At 43.5% G+C, this 16,579-nt stretch overlaps 1 protein-coding gene and 1 long non-coding RNA gene across 4 annotated transcripts in view; both read left to right on the forward strand.

The window, feature by feature from the left end:
- The window catches only part of LOC309353896, a 356,834-nt gene that overhangs the window by 224,622 nt on the left and 115,633 nt on the right, over positions 1 to 16,579 (forward strand). The gene's annotated exons all lie outside the window — the stretch shown is intronic.
- The window catches only part of SNX13 (sorting nexin 13), a 63,578-nt gene that overhangs the window by 28,124 nt on the left and 18,875 nt on the right, over positions 1 to 16,579 (forward strand). For all 3 annotated transcript variants that reach the window (XM_081883183.1, XM_081883185.1, XM_081883184.1), the window contains 11 exons: positions 378 to 499; positions 1,487 to 1,588; positions 2,024 to 2,112; positions 4,689 to 4,772; positions 6,515 to 6,653; positions 10,184 to 10,272; positions 11,100 to 11,199; positions 11,691 to 11,884; positions 12,469 to 12,573; positions 13,831 to 13,963; positions 15,719 to 15,756. In XM_081883183.1, the coding sequence (XP_081739309.1) occupies positions 378 to 499; positions 1,487 to 1,588; positions 2,024 to 2,112; positions 4,689 to 4,772; positions 6,515 to 6,653; positions 10,184 to 10,272; positions 11,100 to 11,199; positions 11,691 to 11,884; positions 12,469 to 12,573; positions 13,831 to 13,963; positions 15,719 to 15,756 (1,195 nt within the window). The remainder of the gene's footprint in view (positions 1 to 377; positions 500 to 1,486; positions 1,589 to 2,023; positions 2,113 to 4,688; positions 4,773 to 6,514; positions 6,654 to 10,183; positions 10,273 to 11,099; positions 11,200 to 11,690; positions 11,885 to 12,468; positions 12,574 to 13,830; positions 13,964 to 15,718; positions 15,757 to 16,579) is intronic.

Raw genomic sequence — 16,579 nt, forward strand, 5'->3', positions numbered from 1 at the left:
GCTTTCTAGATTCCTTCCTCCCTCATCCATGTGCTTGAGAGGTCTTGAACAGCATTTTTATGTAAGGTTGCCACCTACTGTTGTATTCTACTATGTGCAACTTAAGTACTGGAAGGAATAGTTTTTACTGAATTCATTTTTTTGTAACCAACCACATGCTAATTGTACAGTACTCATCATAATTCCTCTTTCCTAAAACAGTTCACTGTAAAACAAAACAAAACAGACAAAAACCCCTCTCCAAACAAACTTTAAGCTACTAGGGAGTAAACTACATTGAGCGCAATGTAGTTTACTGTTGAGAAAACATGTTTAAAATTGCACTGTCTGTCTGCTTTATAACATTATGTCTATGTAGTATTTCTTTATTTTGAAAGGTCAAAAGAAGTAGATTGGCAGCCTTATTTTACCACCCGGCTCGTAGATGACTTTACCACTCATCTAAGAGTATTCAGAAAAGCTCAGCAAAGGATAACAGAGAAAGAGGATCAGATTAAGGGTAATGCCTACAACTTTCATATGTTGTGTTAAAATTTGTAATTAATTGAGTTGTGTAAAAGGTAACCTACAGCTATTTCTCAATGCATTCAGCTGCTGTTATTTTTCAGATAAGAGCTTAGTGTGTGTGATATCTTCTTTTACAGTGGCTTTAATTGCCACAAGTGCCTTAGTTTGGCATTAAATATGTATCTACTAGTGATAAATAAATATCAGGCTTAAACATTATGGGTTCCATTGTTTGACACAAGAGTGCAAGTTGTCTCCACTCATATTCCTCCTGATTTCCTATTCTCCTGCTCCCCAGGAAGGTTTTTTCAGGAAGGCAAAGGGAACAGGAAATTATCTTTGTGGGGGGACAGTATTGTATGCCAGCCCTCTTCTGTCTTGACAGAAGTCATTGGGCAAGATAGATGCTCCTCCGCAGTAGAAGCTTTCTTTTCTCTGTCTAGATAACTGTATTCTGTAGTAGCTAACATAAGTCTGCTTGAAAAGGCAGATTAGGTGATTCACTGGTTTTGGATGCAATAGATATGGTCTTCTGGTGATTTTCCCTATTGAAAGAACTAAGTACTTAAACTGGAAACTTATGGTATCAGAAATACAAATTACAGTACAGCCTGCACTCTAATGGTTGAGAGAGCAGTTGCTTCCTGTTACACAGACTTCCATTTTCAAGGAAAGCAGTTGTGATTATTCTTTGTGTATACTACCAAACACAAGGACCAGAGTCCCTGCTGTGGCCATTTCCTGGCTTGGAACTCTTGAGTTATGTTTTGACTGTAGTGGAAGTGCACACAATGTAGTCACTGAACTGAGCTTTAAGATTTTCCTCATTGTGAAATACATATCCTGTCACACATGAGAAAAGAAAATTAAATTGCTAAGCAGAATTATATTTAAATAGTTAAGAAGTTTCTCATAGAGGTTCATTTGGAAAAAGAATCTCAGTGCAGCTGATGTGCTCAAATTTTCCAATTCTATTTAGATGGGGCAGAAGACCTTGTAAATACATTTTTTGAAGTTGAAGTTGAAACGGAAAAGAGAATCTGTCGTGATCTCGTCTGCACATCTCCCAAAGATGAAGAAGGTTTTCCCCCTTGCTTTCTTCAGTTATGTTGTGACTAAATTAGAGCAGCAACCAGTCTCCTAGAAATAAACTGAGATTTCTAAGTGGATCTTTGTTAATCCCTCGTATTCAATTAAGTGTACTTCTGCTGCATAGTTTTGACATTGAATTTTGTTATTAATTAGAAGTAGGAATAATGTATTTGTAACAGAAAAATAAAATGCTTTTCTATTAGTTTAGAAGTGAGACTTGTGGCTGTACATTATATATTGCAACCACCTAGAAAATTATTACCAAGAAGTGATTTTCTGGATTATTGCCATAGAAAATGTGGTGGTGGCATTTATTGTAGTATATAATGATTTCTATTATTGCTTAAAATATTTGAAAGGAATATGTTTAACACAATATTAGATTTTGTTATCCACTGTTTTCTTTTATATCTTGTACCTTTAGGATTCCTAAGGGATCTGTGTGAAGTTTTACTGTATTTATTGCTACCTCCTGGAGACTTCCAGAACAAGATCATGAGATATTTTGTCAGGGTAAATTTAGTTTCCTACCCTACTCCAGGAGTGTCCAATACTCCTTAGCCTAGGAACTGCATGATGTTTATATAATCAGGCACCATAAGATTTTTATATCTAGATCTGTCTGATAATTAAAGCTTTTGCAATTCTGTTTAATTTCAGTCAATCTGTTTTTAAGGTATAAATGACTTAGGTTGCTATCCTGTATCTACTTACCTCATTTCTGAGACTCACTTCTGAGTAGGCCATGTAGTGTTGCTCTGTTAAATATGAATGTGGAGTGTAAAACAACTAAAAATGAAATGGCATGATTAAAAAGACCATTAAAAATGAAATGGCATGATTCAGTCCACCACTGGGTACCCAAGCAAGGAAGGTTCCCACAACTAAAGCCCAGTTCCTTGCCACCACTACCACCAGACCTGTATACTTATCACTTGTATATGCTCATGTTCACTCACAGTGTGTTTGCTGTTAAGGGATGGCCAGCCTGTCATGTCCAAGAAGAGGCTAGATGAAGTTATCACTACTTATGTTGCCTTTCCATATGTATTCTAATACACATACAAGGGCAGGAAGGGCATTTGGAAATATGGGTGGAGCTGCTTCACTCATGGTGAGCTAGATCATGCCTGTTATACAAAGGGTGCATACAGTATTGTACCTTTTGGAGGAGCAGAAGAAAGAGGATATTTTAAGAGAGAAATAACTTCTAATTCCAAACAGTCAGCTAACTCTAAATATAGAAGAGTAAAAGAAGAAGAAAAGGCAAGCCTGAAAATAGTACTGAAAAGCTTTAACAGAATATTAATTTGCCCAGTAAATTGTGGAAACCTTCCTTGGCACTGAATGAACCATTGTAATTTAAACAATGTTTTTTAACAATGCAACATGTATATGGTATTCATAGTCATTAGTCATTAAACCTATGTTAAAAAGTAAGCAAATTAATACAATTAATCCTTAATCTTAAAATTAATTACATGTGCATTCAGCAAACCACATAAGAACTGCTGTATGGTAATATTTTTAAATTAATATGATCCTTGATCAAAATAAGTTCCATTGAATTAATGTTTCTAAACTTCTGAATAGACATGTATAGAACTGCACTATTTTAATTTATTTACGTAAATAACGTAAATAAATTAAATAAATTACGTAATTCACGTAATTTATTTATTTCCCCTGAGGAAGGTTGCTGCTGAAATGCATCCAGCAATTTATTGTTTTATTAGAATTCCTTACACTTTTCAGTATTATTTTCAACCTTGCCTCTTTATTCTTTTCTCGATCCCTCGTGTTTGAATACAGATCAGAAAGGAATTCCATCTTTAACTTACATATTTAATTATGTTTTGACTTGAAGATGGAGCTGGAATTGTGGTAGCAAGCCTTTCAAGACACCTAAGCCCTAGAGTTTTTGCTTGTCAGTCACATCATAAATTGGGGGAGGAAGGAATTTATATTGGTTGGTAGGTTGCACTGGAGAATCATTCAGAAGGTTCTGCAAATATTGGTTTATTTGAGAACCTTTCTCCCTGTGCTATAGAGGGAGGTCGCATCTTCTATTGTATCCCATTAAGTACAAAGCAGAACTTGCTAATAAGACTAGGATTCTCCAGCTCTGCAGAGTCGCCAGCTATGACAATTAAACCCTTATCTCCTGTTTGAGCAGCTCAGCTGCTTCTTACCCCTGACAAGACATTTGTAAGATTACCTTGCTAAACGTTGAGCCCTTTTGCGATTGCAATAAGGTAGAGAACAAGGCTGTGCCTGTTTCCCCTTCACCACCAGCAATGCTTCCCCTTCTCCCTTCCTTATCTATGTGTTGAGATGTTTGCAATAGAAAAGCCTGCTGAACACATGTAGGCACTCCATGTGACCAGTGAGCATTCCAGATCATGATGAGCTTCTGCATGCCTTCAGCAGGATTCACCTTTCTTTACTAATATTTGGATAGTGGAGCGGGGGTGGGTGGGTTGCTGCTGGGCTGATGGAGTCGGGATGGAACTGACACAGCCCTGTTCTCTCTCTGTGTGTGTTTTCTTTCTGTCTCCCCGCCTTCCGCCCCCATTATTATTATTGCATAGAGTAAAAGGAGCTTGGCCTTACTGGCATTCTCTGAATCAAGGGAAGATGAGCCTGCTCTCTTTGGGTGCTTTTATGTCAGTTTGAGTTTTGGATATAAGTACAGTGAACCTTGGAAGCCAAACACCTTTGAACTCGAACGTTTCGGCTCCCGAACAATTGAAAACTGGAAGTGATTCTTCCAGTTTTCAAACAATTTCCAGAAGCCAAACATTTGGCGCGGCTTCTTATTGGCCACAGGACACTCCTACAGCCAGTTGGAAGCTGCACCTTGGTTTTCGAATGGATTAAATTTGAAAACCAAGGTATGACAGTATAGGTTTACTAACCTGCCTCTTTGAAGCTGACAAGGCTTCAAAAAGTGGCTTTCTGGAATATTTTTTTTCTGGAAAAAGTTGATAGAGAATTTTATTTCTTGTTTAATTTTCTTTTTATTCGGCTTGTTTTGCGTTAGTTTTAGTTTTAGTTAAGGAGTCGCCAATTTATTCTTTATTTTTCAGGAAATCCTTGCTCGAGGAATTCTTCTTCCATTAATAAATCAGCTCAGTGATCCTGATTATATTAATCAGTATTTCATATGGATGGTAAGCTTTTTACACTTGAACAGTATCTTTAGAATGTTTGTCTACGTGTATAGGGCTGGTTTACATGTCACTTCAAAGCACAGTTAAGCTAAACTAGGAATTAAAACTGCATGCAAAGCTTGATGATGATACACCCACTTTGCTTCTCCTCCATTCCTGGCACACTGCAAGGAGCTGAGCAACAGTTGGGCTTAGTGCTTGCATCCGATCCCCGGCTTGTAGTCTGTCCCACTCCAATTCCCCCCCCCCCAAACTTACAGTTAGGGTTTGTTGTTAGTTTACCTCACATGGTTTGTCTGGGGAAGACAAACCAAGTGCCTGGGTTTAGACGTAACACTAATCTCAAACATGACGTAGCTATTAGCAGGGTGGCAGCAGCTGCAATCTTTGCTCAATACACCATCATACTGTGTGTTCACCTGTAAAACATAGTTAAGCATAACTGGTTAAAACTGAGATGGGACCCAAGCCATTATGTTTTCACTTTATAATATACTTAAATAACAACAGATATATTGTAGAAGTTGACAGTGCAATCATTTAAAAAAAACACCCAGTGCTGTTAATCTTTTTCAAGGTACCGTATTTTTCGTCCTATAGGACGCACCGGCCCATAGGACGCACCTCGTTTTTTGGGGTGGGGAATGAATAAAAAAAAATTATTTCCCCCCTCCAGCCGTGGCTGCCGCCCCAAGCCTTGCACACGCCTGCCCGAAGCACGGGGCACCCTCCGGAGGGCTCCGCGTGCTTCGGGCGGCAGGCTGCCACCCCAAGCCTCACGCGCCCGGCGGGAGCTCCTGCCGGGCGCGCAAGGCTTGCAGACACTCGCCCGAAGCACGGGGAGCCCTCCTGCCGGGTGCGCAAGGCTTGCAGACACTCGCCCGAAGCACGGGGAGCTTCGTACTTCGGGCAACAGCGGGAGCTCCTGCCGGGCGCGCAAGGCTTGCAGACACTCGCCCGAAGCACGGGGAGCCCTCCGGAGGGCTCCCTGTGCTTCGGGCAACAGGCTGCCGCCCCAAGCCTTGCGCGCCTGGCGGGAGCTCCTGCCGGGCGCGCAAGGCTTGCAGACACTTGCCCAAAGCACGGGGAGCCCTCCGGAGGGCTCCCTGTGCTTCGGGCAACAGGCTGCCGCCCCAAGCCTTGCGCGCCTGGCGGGAGCTCCTGCCGGGCGCGCAGGGTTGCAGACACTCGCCCGAAGCACGGGGCACCCTCGGGAGGGCTCCGCATGCTTCGGGCAACAGGCTGCCGCCCCAAGCCTCGCGCGCCTGGCGGGAGCTCCTGCCAGGCGCGCAAGGCTTGCGGACAGCTTCCTGAAGCCTGGAGAGCAAGAGGGCTCGGTGCGCACCGATGCCTCTTGCTCTCCAGGCTTCAGCGAAAACCTGCATTCGCCCCATAGGACGCACACACATTTCCCCTTCATTTTTGGAGGGGAAAAAGTGCGTCCTATGGGGCGAAAAATACGGTAATACTTACTAATTTTTTGAAGCAGCATTAGTAGGAGTGGAACATAGCTTGAAATTAGGATAATTATTCGATGTTAATAACAGGAGAGTGAAGATTGGGTTGTGAAGGTTATTGCTTAGAAGGTCCAATATGAAGATTTAACGAACACCCAGTTGAGGGGAACTTAAAAAGGAAGGTTGGACTGTAATGCATTAAAAGGAACTATGTCTTGATATATCAGTCTAGCCTGCTTGAGAAACAGTAGATTAACATGTATTATCTTTTTCCATGTTCATTAGATTCGTGATTCAATTTGCAACTATGAGGCCTTTATGAACATTATTAAAGTAAGTGACAAAGTAGGGGAGTTGGAAGCAGTAAGGGATAAAGCAGCAGAAGAACTACAGTATCTTCGATCTTTAGATACAGCTGGAGATGGTTAGTATTTAAATTACATTTGCAAATTAAAGCATCAATAACATACATGGTTTAAATATGTAAAGGACTGAGAATTTTAAAGTTTGAGAGCTGATGCATGGAGGAAAAACCATATTTGCAAGTGTGTTTTCATAAAATGTAATCTCCCCCCCCCCCATTGAATGGCTAGGCAAACACTGAGCTAAATAGGGTGACTTTTGATAACATTTGTTGTTTTAAGAGGTGTACTGGATTAGAAGGCACAGACAAGGAATGCAAAAGCACCTTTTTTTATTTGAGGTAATTCTTACCATGCTAGAAATGATGAGGACACTTTGGTAGCATTTATTTACCTAAAATCATTGCCTTGTTTTCTCTGCAACAACCTATGCAGTAGGCTACTTGTATTACCATAGGGTAACTAAGGTTGCTGGTGATCTGCAGAAAGCTATGCATTAAGTTCATAGATAAACAGGTTTTTGAACCTTACTCACTCAGTTCCAAGACTCCACTTTTAAATGGACAACAGAAGATAGATAGTGGATTTCCTAATCGGAGGGATGGGATGGAATTTCAGAATAATGGTTTTCCAAGTCTGGAACTTGTGTCTATCTAGAACAGTGTTTCCCAACCGGTGTTCCGCGGCACACTGGTGTGCCGTGAGACCTTGCCTGGTGTGCCGTGGGAAGAGCGAGAGAAGGCGCCTGCGCGGAAAGAGGAGCGAGCAGTGCGCCTGCACGCCGTGGCGCCTGAGATCGCTTCTCCCCACCGCCCCTTGCTTCAAAAGAGGTCCGGGGACAGCGGGAAGCGCTGCCCCCGGACCTCTTTTGAAGCAAGGCCTTGCGGGGAGAAGCGATCTCCCCGCAGCCCCTTGCTTCAAAAGAGGTCCGGGGGCAGCGGGAAGCGCAGCACTTCTTCCCCGCTGCCCCCGGACCTCTTTTGAAGCAAGGGGCTGCGGGGAGATCGCTTCTCCCGGTGCTCCGAAGCGGGGCGGGGGGGCAGGAACACCTGCCCCAGCCGCCCCGCTTCGGAACGCTGCTCCGAAGCGGGGCGGGGGGGCGGGAACACCTGCCCCAGCCACCCCGCTTCGGAACGATGCCCCGATGCCGGGCGGTGGGGCGGGAACCTCTCCCCCCGCCGCCGGGCATCGGAACGATGCCCCGATGCCGGGCGGTGGGGCGGGAACCTCTCCCCCCGCCGCCGGGCATCGGAACGATGCCCCGATGCCGGGCGGTGGGGCGGGAACCTCTCCCCCCGCCGCCGGGCATCGGAACGATGCCCCGATGCCGGGCGGTGGGGCGGGAACCTCTCCCCCCGCCGCCGGGCATCGGAACGATGCCCCGATGCCGGGCGGTGGGGCGGGAACCTCTCCCCCCGCCGCCGGGCATCGGAACGATGCCCCGATGCCGGGCGGTGGGGCGGGAACCTCTCCCCCCGCCGCCCGGCATCGGAACGATGCCCCGATGCCGGGCGGTGGGGCGGGAACCTCTCCCCCCGCCGCCCGGCATCGGAACGATGCCCCGATGCCGGGCGGTGGGGCGGGAACCTCTCCCCCCGCCGCCCGGCATCGGAACGATGCCCCGATGCCGGGCGGTGGGGCGGGAACCTCTCCCCCCGCCGCCCGGCATCGGAACGATGCCCCGATGCCGGGTGGTGGGGCGGGAACCTCTCCCCCCGCCGCCCGGCATCGGAACGATGCCCCGATGCCGGGCGGTGGGGCGGGAACCTCGCACCCTGCCGCTGGGCATCGGAACGAGGTCCTGGACCTCTTCTGAAGGCAGGCGGGGGCAAAAGTCTTTGCTCCCCCCGCCTGCCTTCCGGGACAGCGGAGACTTCTCCGCTGCCCCGGGCGATCTTAAAATGCTGGCGGGCGGGAGCGAAGCGTTCGCTGCCGACCCCCAGCATTTTAAAATCTCCTCGGGGCAGCGGAGACTTCGCTCCCGCCCGCCAGCATTTTAAAATCGCCCCGGGACAGCAGGGGCTTTTAAAATGCTGGCGGTCGGCAGCAAAGCCCTCCTGTCCCCGAACTTGCGGGGCGGGAGGTGGGAAGAAGGGCTTTTCTTCCCACCGCCAGCCTTCAGAACAGCCTTCTGAAGGCTGGCAGTGGGAAGAAAAGCCCTTGTCCCCGTCCTCCCCGGCCTTCAGAAGAGGTCGGGGGACAGACTGTCCCCGGACCTGGTCTGAAGGCGGTTTCCCTAGGAACGCATTAATTGATTTTCAATGCATTCCTATGGGAAACCGTGCATTGCAAGACGAAAAACTCGCAAGACGAAGAGACTTGCGGAACGAATTAATTTCGTCTTGCGAGGCACCACTGTACTTTTTATATAGTCAATATAGGCACAGAGTTAATTTTTTTAACATTTTCTAATGGTGGTGTGCCTCGAGATTTTTTTCATGAAAGAAGTGTGCCTTTGCCCAAAAAAGGTTGGGAAACACTGATCTAGAAGCTATATCTATTCATTCTTGCTCACCTGTGGTTCTCAATAATTCTGCACCATAGAGCTACATTTCTAGTGCTAGACTGACAGATTGTCTCGTTTAAAATTGGTTACTTAAGCAGTTCAGGAAAGAGGGTCTATTATGAATATACAAATGACCTTTGGTTTAAATTGGATTGTGCCTGGTTCAAGCACTTAATAAGTTTATCATTCTTGTGTAAAAGGTATTATTGCAGATTGGTTTTTAGTTCTTAGTGACTTAAAAGTTTATCCAGAAAATTTGCAAATCTCACCTTCCACTATATACTTTTAGTATTTCAGAATAGTGGCCATTATTGGTAATGGTGCATATACATTGTTTTCCAAAACAGTCACATATTTCTGCAACGTGTATTCTGTATATTTACTTATTTTGGCCAGCTTATTCTACTTCTACTTAGCATTGGACAGGGAAAGGGGCTAGGCAAGGGACTAGCCCCCAAACAATGAATTAGAAATCCTGTTCATCCTAGACCTGGTTTGTGAGATTTCATAAGGCATAGACTGTAGGCATGAAAGTGCATATTTGCATCTGTAAATGCTATATGTAAAAATAAAACCAGGATGGAGTAATTCTGTACCTCAGTAGAAAATATTGTGCAATCATGGTTGTCACAGCATCAGATAATACATGCAATCTTGATTGTGGGGCTAAGTGCATATAAAGTTACAGAACTGCATTTGTATCCTAAACTATAGTAAAGTATAGTTTTTTAAAAACCAAACGAAGAGTTTTTAATGCTCATTTAATTTTTGTGCCATTTGTTTTAAAATGTTTACGATATCACTTTCTAAAAATATTTCTAAAAGCTGGCAAACAGAATCCAAAGGCAAGAGTGGCTTGATTTTATATCCCTCACTTTGCATTTTTAGTATTTATTTAAGTTAGTGAAACCAATGACAATTTCCTTGGCTTTAAAAATAATAATCAATATATTTCTCCATTTGTGAAGTCCCTGCTTCAGTGTCTCTTGGTCATCTTTACAGACAGCTTTAAGCAATACTTATATTGTAATACTCCAAATACTTCCCATCTTTTTGAGTCTTACTTCTTAGTGTGTTTGTTTTCAGATATCAACACTATAAAAAATCAGATAAATAGCTTATTGTTTGTGAAGAAAGTATGTGATTCAAGAATACTGAGGCTGCAGTCAGGAAAAGTAAGTGTGTTTTCTCTGCTAGAAAGTGTTAAAATCAACCCAAGTATATACGTATAATCTATAACAGGGATGTCCAACAGGTCGATTGGGATTGACTGGTTGATCCCTAGTAGGTTTTGGTAGGTCACAGCCGATCTTTGGCTCCTCCCTTTGGCCCCGCCCCCTTGCCCCATCCTCTAGGTCACTAGAACAGAAGACGGAGTTTTCTTAGCAAGGCTGGCTCATTAGTGATCTCTTGATGAGCACTTCTTTTCATATTTTTGACCTGAACCCCCCCCAAAAAAGGGGTAGATCACTGACAGATTTTAATCGTGCAAGTAAATCACAGTCTCTTGGACGTTGGGTGTCCCTGATCTATAACATCACTGGTCCCCTCTCCTGGGTCATTCTCCTGGTCCCCTGCCTCTGCCCCACACTGACATGGTGGAAATTCCATTCATGTAATGCTCTTGTCAGAGGAAGTGTATAGTAGAATGTTGCACCGTCCCTGCATTGTTTCCCAGTTGTACTTAGTTCGGGTGAAGGGAAACCTATGGCCCTCAAAATGTTGTTTGACTCCAGCTCTCATCAGCCCCAGGCAGTATGGCCAGTGACAATGGAAGTTGGATTTCAACAAAATGTGGAGCGCTGCAGGTTCCCCACCCCGATTAGCTGAAGGACCTCGTGGGCAGCAGACTTTCCATATTACTGGAAATGTTGCTGTGACAAAAGAGAGAGTTTTCTTCTTGGAAAGAAAACATGCATGATGCTACTAAAATGGTTTTACGTTGTGATTGTATATTGATTTTAATCTAGGAACCTATTAACATGATGTGGTCTTTATCCAGGAAATAGATACTGTGAAACTGGCTGCAAACTTCGGAAAACTTTGCACAGTCCCTCTGGACACCATTCTTATTAACAATGTTGCACTACAATTTTTTATGGGTAAGAGAACAGTAGTTGTGTGTTTTTAAAACTATGAAATACCATCATAGCCTGCAGTAGGCACAAATGAATTATAAAGAGAGGAGAAATTAATTTTTGGCCACTTCACTTCACTACCAAACCTTGCTGTCCATACTATCTAACACAAATGAGCAGAACCTTTAAAAAAAAAAAAATGTGAATGGCTCACTTGATTCCAAGGCTAAAGAGCTGCAATGTATTGTCAACTCTGCCATTTTTAAAATAGCATGATTCCTTCCAGAGCAGCAAGGAAGCAGTAGATAGGACTTAGGGAGCAGCATGTAAACACCAAAGTTCAGAGCAATTTGTTAGTAAGTATGTTGAGCATATCATTTTGATTATAATTATTCTGATCCAAAATCAGCATCACTTTGCTAATTTAATTTTTTTATCTACCGTAGTTCTTCAGGGTAAATTATTTGGGTAGGATATTTGTATCCTAATAGATGTAACTGAATTATTATTTGCAGATTACATGCAGCAGATGGGCGGCCAAGCACATCTCTTTTTCTGGATGACCGTAGAAGGATACAGGGTTACAGCACAGCAGCAGCTGGAAGTGCTATTGAGTCTTCAGAAAGATGGAAGGCATCAGACTACAGAAACCAAAGGCCTATTAAAGTCAGCTGCAGTTGGAATTTATGATCAATATTTGTCAGAGAAGGTAAGAATGGGTTTTAAAGAAAAATTAAGCTATATGATAGCTGTATTCTAAAGGTTGCATAGGAACCTTAAGATCAAGCTGCTGAACCTCAGTCTAATATTTGAAGATGCAGAGGCTCTGATGAACTTAATAAAATTGAACTACAGAGGATCCGTCTTTACTTTTTGCTCAGAATAATGTCCTTCATTATTATTCTTTATGTTTGGCTTTGAGCAAGTCAATTTGAATTTGGGGATTCAGACCAAATGTGACAAAGTCCTTAGTTGTTTGGTTCCCTTTTTTATTTCTCTTGAAGAGACAAGACTAACACACATGCATTTTAGATAAATTTTAAGAAATATATTTTCTTCAGATACGAAACGGTAGGTCCTGACTAGCATTTCTAGAATCTACTTATAACTCAACATGTTTCTCCCTTGACTAGTGATCTTAGTTTAATGAAAATAACTGTTGCAGCCTTTACTTGTTAGGTGTCTATCTCTAGCTTTATTTTTTTTTCTCTGCAATAATAATTTGAGTTTTATTTTTTTACAAATTAAAATAAGGTCAAGTGGTGCACAAATTTATTGAGTTCTCTATGGCAGGCATCACCAAGAGTCAATATTGATGATACCTTGGTTGCAAAACTGGCAGAGAAGCTGAATAATGAGGATCCAACTCCCGAAATATTTGATGAGATTCAGAGAAAGGTATAGTATACTAATTCTCCTTTTCATATGTATTGGTGGAAGCTGGTTGCTAATAACTGATTTTGTTGATTTTCAATGAAAATTCAAAGTTATTCCAGAAATATTGCAGCATTTCCATTACATGCAACTCATAGCTTGCTTTCTGTGGCTCGTGGCAGATGTAAAAGTACCAAACTTCTAAAAATGGTGTGCTCCCACATATGAATTCTCCCTTGCTTGCTTTTTTTCAGAGTCAACTAGGGTGCCATGTTGAGTTTGCTCTGAATTTGATCATAACTGAACTAAGCTTTAATTTGGGCATGCCCAGCTTCTCAGTTCCAAAATGCACAGCAACAAATTCATCAGCAGCTCAGCAAAATTGTCCTGGGGGGAATTTTGCATTGATAACACTGCTTTATTAACAGCATGGCAGAGTATTTGGTTGGTTGGTTTAAATATTGACCCAGTTTTTAGACCAGAGCTTTCCAAACTGTGACGTGACATGTTAGTATGTCACTCCCCACGCTCCTCCTGGGGCTGGAAAGGGGTTGGTTTAACCTCTGGTTTGCTAGTAAAACTTAATTACTGTGTCGCAAAATGATGCATGTCTAAAAAGTATGTCACCAACATGAAAAGTTTGGAAAGCTTTGCTTTAGACCTTCATTAGTTAATTAACTAAGGTTTTGACCAGGGGTAGGCAACCAAAGGCCCATGGGCCACAAGTGGCCCACGGGGGTTGTTGAACTGCCCCCCGAGCTGAGCTGCCTGCTCAGCGTGTCCCTGCATGCTGCGCTAAACCGGTTCAGCGGGAACTCGCTTCTGCGGTGCCAGAAATTGCGTCTACACATGTGCAGATGCCAAAAATCACATTTGCGCAGATGCTGGAAATCACGGGCACGCATACAATCTGGCCCACAGAGGGATCTCCGCTGGAGTGAACCGGCCCAGGCGAGGTAAACCTTGCCAGCCCCTGGTGAATGAAAGGGGAAATGGATTCACTACAAATTGGAAACAGAAGCTTTACAGTGCTTATGAAGGAGAAAGGGAAGGGGAGGTGGGAGGTTTGTGAGCCGAAGGCTTGCCATGACTTATGCACCTAAAGACGAGCTGTGTTCTGAATTGAGATACTCAGGTTTATAATTGGGAAAGCAATGTTGTTCAACCCAGTAAGGCCTGCCATTCTTCCTTGGGTGCTCTCCCACAATTTAGGAGACCTTTGAAAGTCTGAACTGATTGATTCCATAACTGCGAGTAATACTGAACTTTCCATTCCATAAGGTATATGATATGATGCTCCGGGACGAACGCTTCTATCCGTCATTCAGACTGCATGTCCTCTACGTCCGAATGCTTGCAGAGCTAGATATGCTAAAGGACCCTAGCTTCAGAGGATCAGATGATGGTGAAGGGGGTAAGTTTATGTTGTGAACTACCCTGTGATCTTTGGATGAAGGGCAATAAACAAATTTAATAAATAAAATAAAAATAAAGTTTATTCCAGACTTTAATTGTTATGTTTTATGCTTATTTGTGATATCATTGCAGCATCAGATTTACTGTGTGATGTTTTTTAATCTGTTTAAATGTTTGCCCCGCCTCATCCTGTATGCCCAGTAACAATTTAAGAACCAAAGTGTATATAAGTCCAGTAAAATGAGACCAAAGTACATTAAATCCCAACCTGATTACTCAGTTCCAGTTTCCAAAAGGGAGCCCACATTGTGTGCATGCGCGTGTGTTTAAGATGACAGGCACTGATATGTCTTAGCAGAAGGAAGTTTCACTGTTGGGTTAATTGTGCATCATACCCATAGGACTTTTAAAATGTGAAGTCATTCTGCATTGAGCTTGCATCGTGCATGAATAGAGAACAGTTTCCTGTGGATAAACTATACACTTTATGGTGTGGAAGATAAATATATAAACATCACAAAATATAATTATGATATCTATCCAGTCTCTTTATTCTTTGTAATTATGACATGTTGCATGCAGCCCCTTAGTAAACTGAATATGAAACTTTCTGGCAAACTTTTCAAGTCTATAGCTTGCTCAATAAAAGAGCACTCAAGTGTCATTCTACAATTTCTTCCCCCCATGCTTTGTTATATTAAGTTCTGCTGTATGAACATGTATTGTATTGTTGTGGCCCAACCCAGATAAGAAAGACACACATCTGATAGTTAACTCTATTGGCAAGAGAAGCATTTCCAGGAGGTTCCGCAGTGCTCTGATGATCACATGCTTATAGCCTCTAGGCAGCTGTCTATAGGTCTAGAACCTGCAGAACAGTTGCAATAGCTATGGGGCTCCTTCCCTCCTCCAGTTTATATGCCTTCCTCTGATGTGTTGTGTACCTGCAACCTGAGACTTCTCCTGCATGGAAGTCATTAATTTTTTTAACCATAACCACTCCTGATTTTATTAATGTGTCAAATAGGGTAATATTATATGATAAAGGTAAAGGTAAAGGTACCCCTGCCCGTACGGGCCAGTCTTGACAGACTCTGGGGTTGTGCGCCCATCTCACTCAAGAGGCCAGGGGCCAGCGCTGTCCGGAGACACTTCCGGGTCACGTGGCCAGCGTGACAAAGCTGCATCTGGCGAGCCAGAGCCGCACACGGAAACGCCGTTTACCTTCCCGCTGGTAAGCGGTCCCTATTTATCTACTTGCACCCGGAGGTGCTTTCGAACTGCTAGGTTGGCAGGCGCTGGGACCGAGCAGCGGGAGCGCACCCCGCCACAGGGATTCGAACCGCCGACCTTTCGATCGGCAAGTCCTAGGCACTGAGGCTTTAACCCACAGCGCCACCTGCGTCCCTATATTATATGATAGTAGTAGACAAATAATAAGTGTGCTTTGCTGCCACCTAGTGGTATAGATTAGTAATACCTCTAAGTTTTAACATTAGGGCCACACTTGCATGCCTGCTAATAGTTTACCATGTTTGTTCTAATCTAATTAGGAATATTATGATGCATGCAACTTTCAAATTAGCCTAAAATTCATCATTAAGTTAAACTATGTGGATAACAGTAATGTTTTGTAATTAGATCTTCGTTTACACTTTCTACTCGGAAAGAAATCCTGATATGTAACACTTCACATGTTAACTTGCTTAAACATTTATGTTTTGACGTACAGTTCTGTCTCTTATTTTGACAGAATCATTCAATGGTTCTCCTACTGGCAGCATTAATTTGGTAAGTGTGTTTTTTTCAACTGTAATGTTGGCAGCAGTAGCAGGGTTGGGTAGGGGGAACAGGACTCTTTCCTTGTGCTATCTTCCAGATAACCATCACCGTCAACAGCTCTTTATCTGATAGGGGAAAACATACAGGTGCTTTCATTCATTCAGTAACAAAAAGTAGTGAGGATATCAATAAGAGAAAGATCATTGCTGTGACAACTGCATCCTATGGCATCTCCTTTTCTGACCCTGCTCCTGACTCTTAACAGAAATTAGTTGAAGCTTTCCTACAACTTTTATCCGGGCCAGGAAAATTTCACCCACCCAAATTTACGTTTCACCCAAATTTCACCCACCCAAATTTACGTTGGGCTTCTGCCAAAGATAAGGATAGTTGCAGGAAAAAGTAGCAACCTATTTTTGGTAGAATTTTCTATTATCATTTCAAACTACAGACACACTCCCACATCCCACACATACGTGACCGTGTTTACGCAGGGCACTGCAAAATATATAAGTAAATAAACAGGCCTTCTCTTGCTCAGGACTGCTGTCATTGATCGACTAGAAGCAGAGCAGGAGGCACCTTCTCCCTACCTCTGCTGCCCATCTGTGCCCCCATCCTGGCACCAGTTCTGCTTGGCACCCTTTTCAGTCCTCAGCCTCCATGGCCATCCGCTGCTACCACACATACTGGCTCACACAGAGGCAGGCAGGCAAGCTTGCAGGCTCGGGACATGCTGGGCAGTGGCTCTGGGTGAATCTGCCTCTCTCCCCCTCCCTCTCCCTCTCCCTCATCCTCTCACTCTCATCCCCATTCACCCTCCCTATTAAAG

The sequence above is a fragment of the Podarcis melisellensis genome, assembly GCF_964234715.1.
Source record: "Podarcis melisellensis genome assembly, chromosome: 12".
Lineage (NCBI taxonomy): Eukaryota > Metazoa > Chordata > Lepidosauria > Squamata > Lacertidae > Podarcis > Podarcis melisellensis.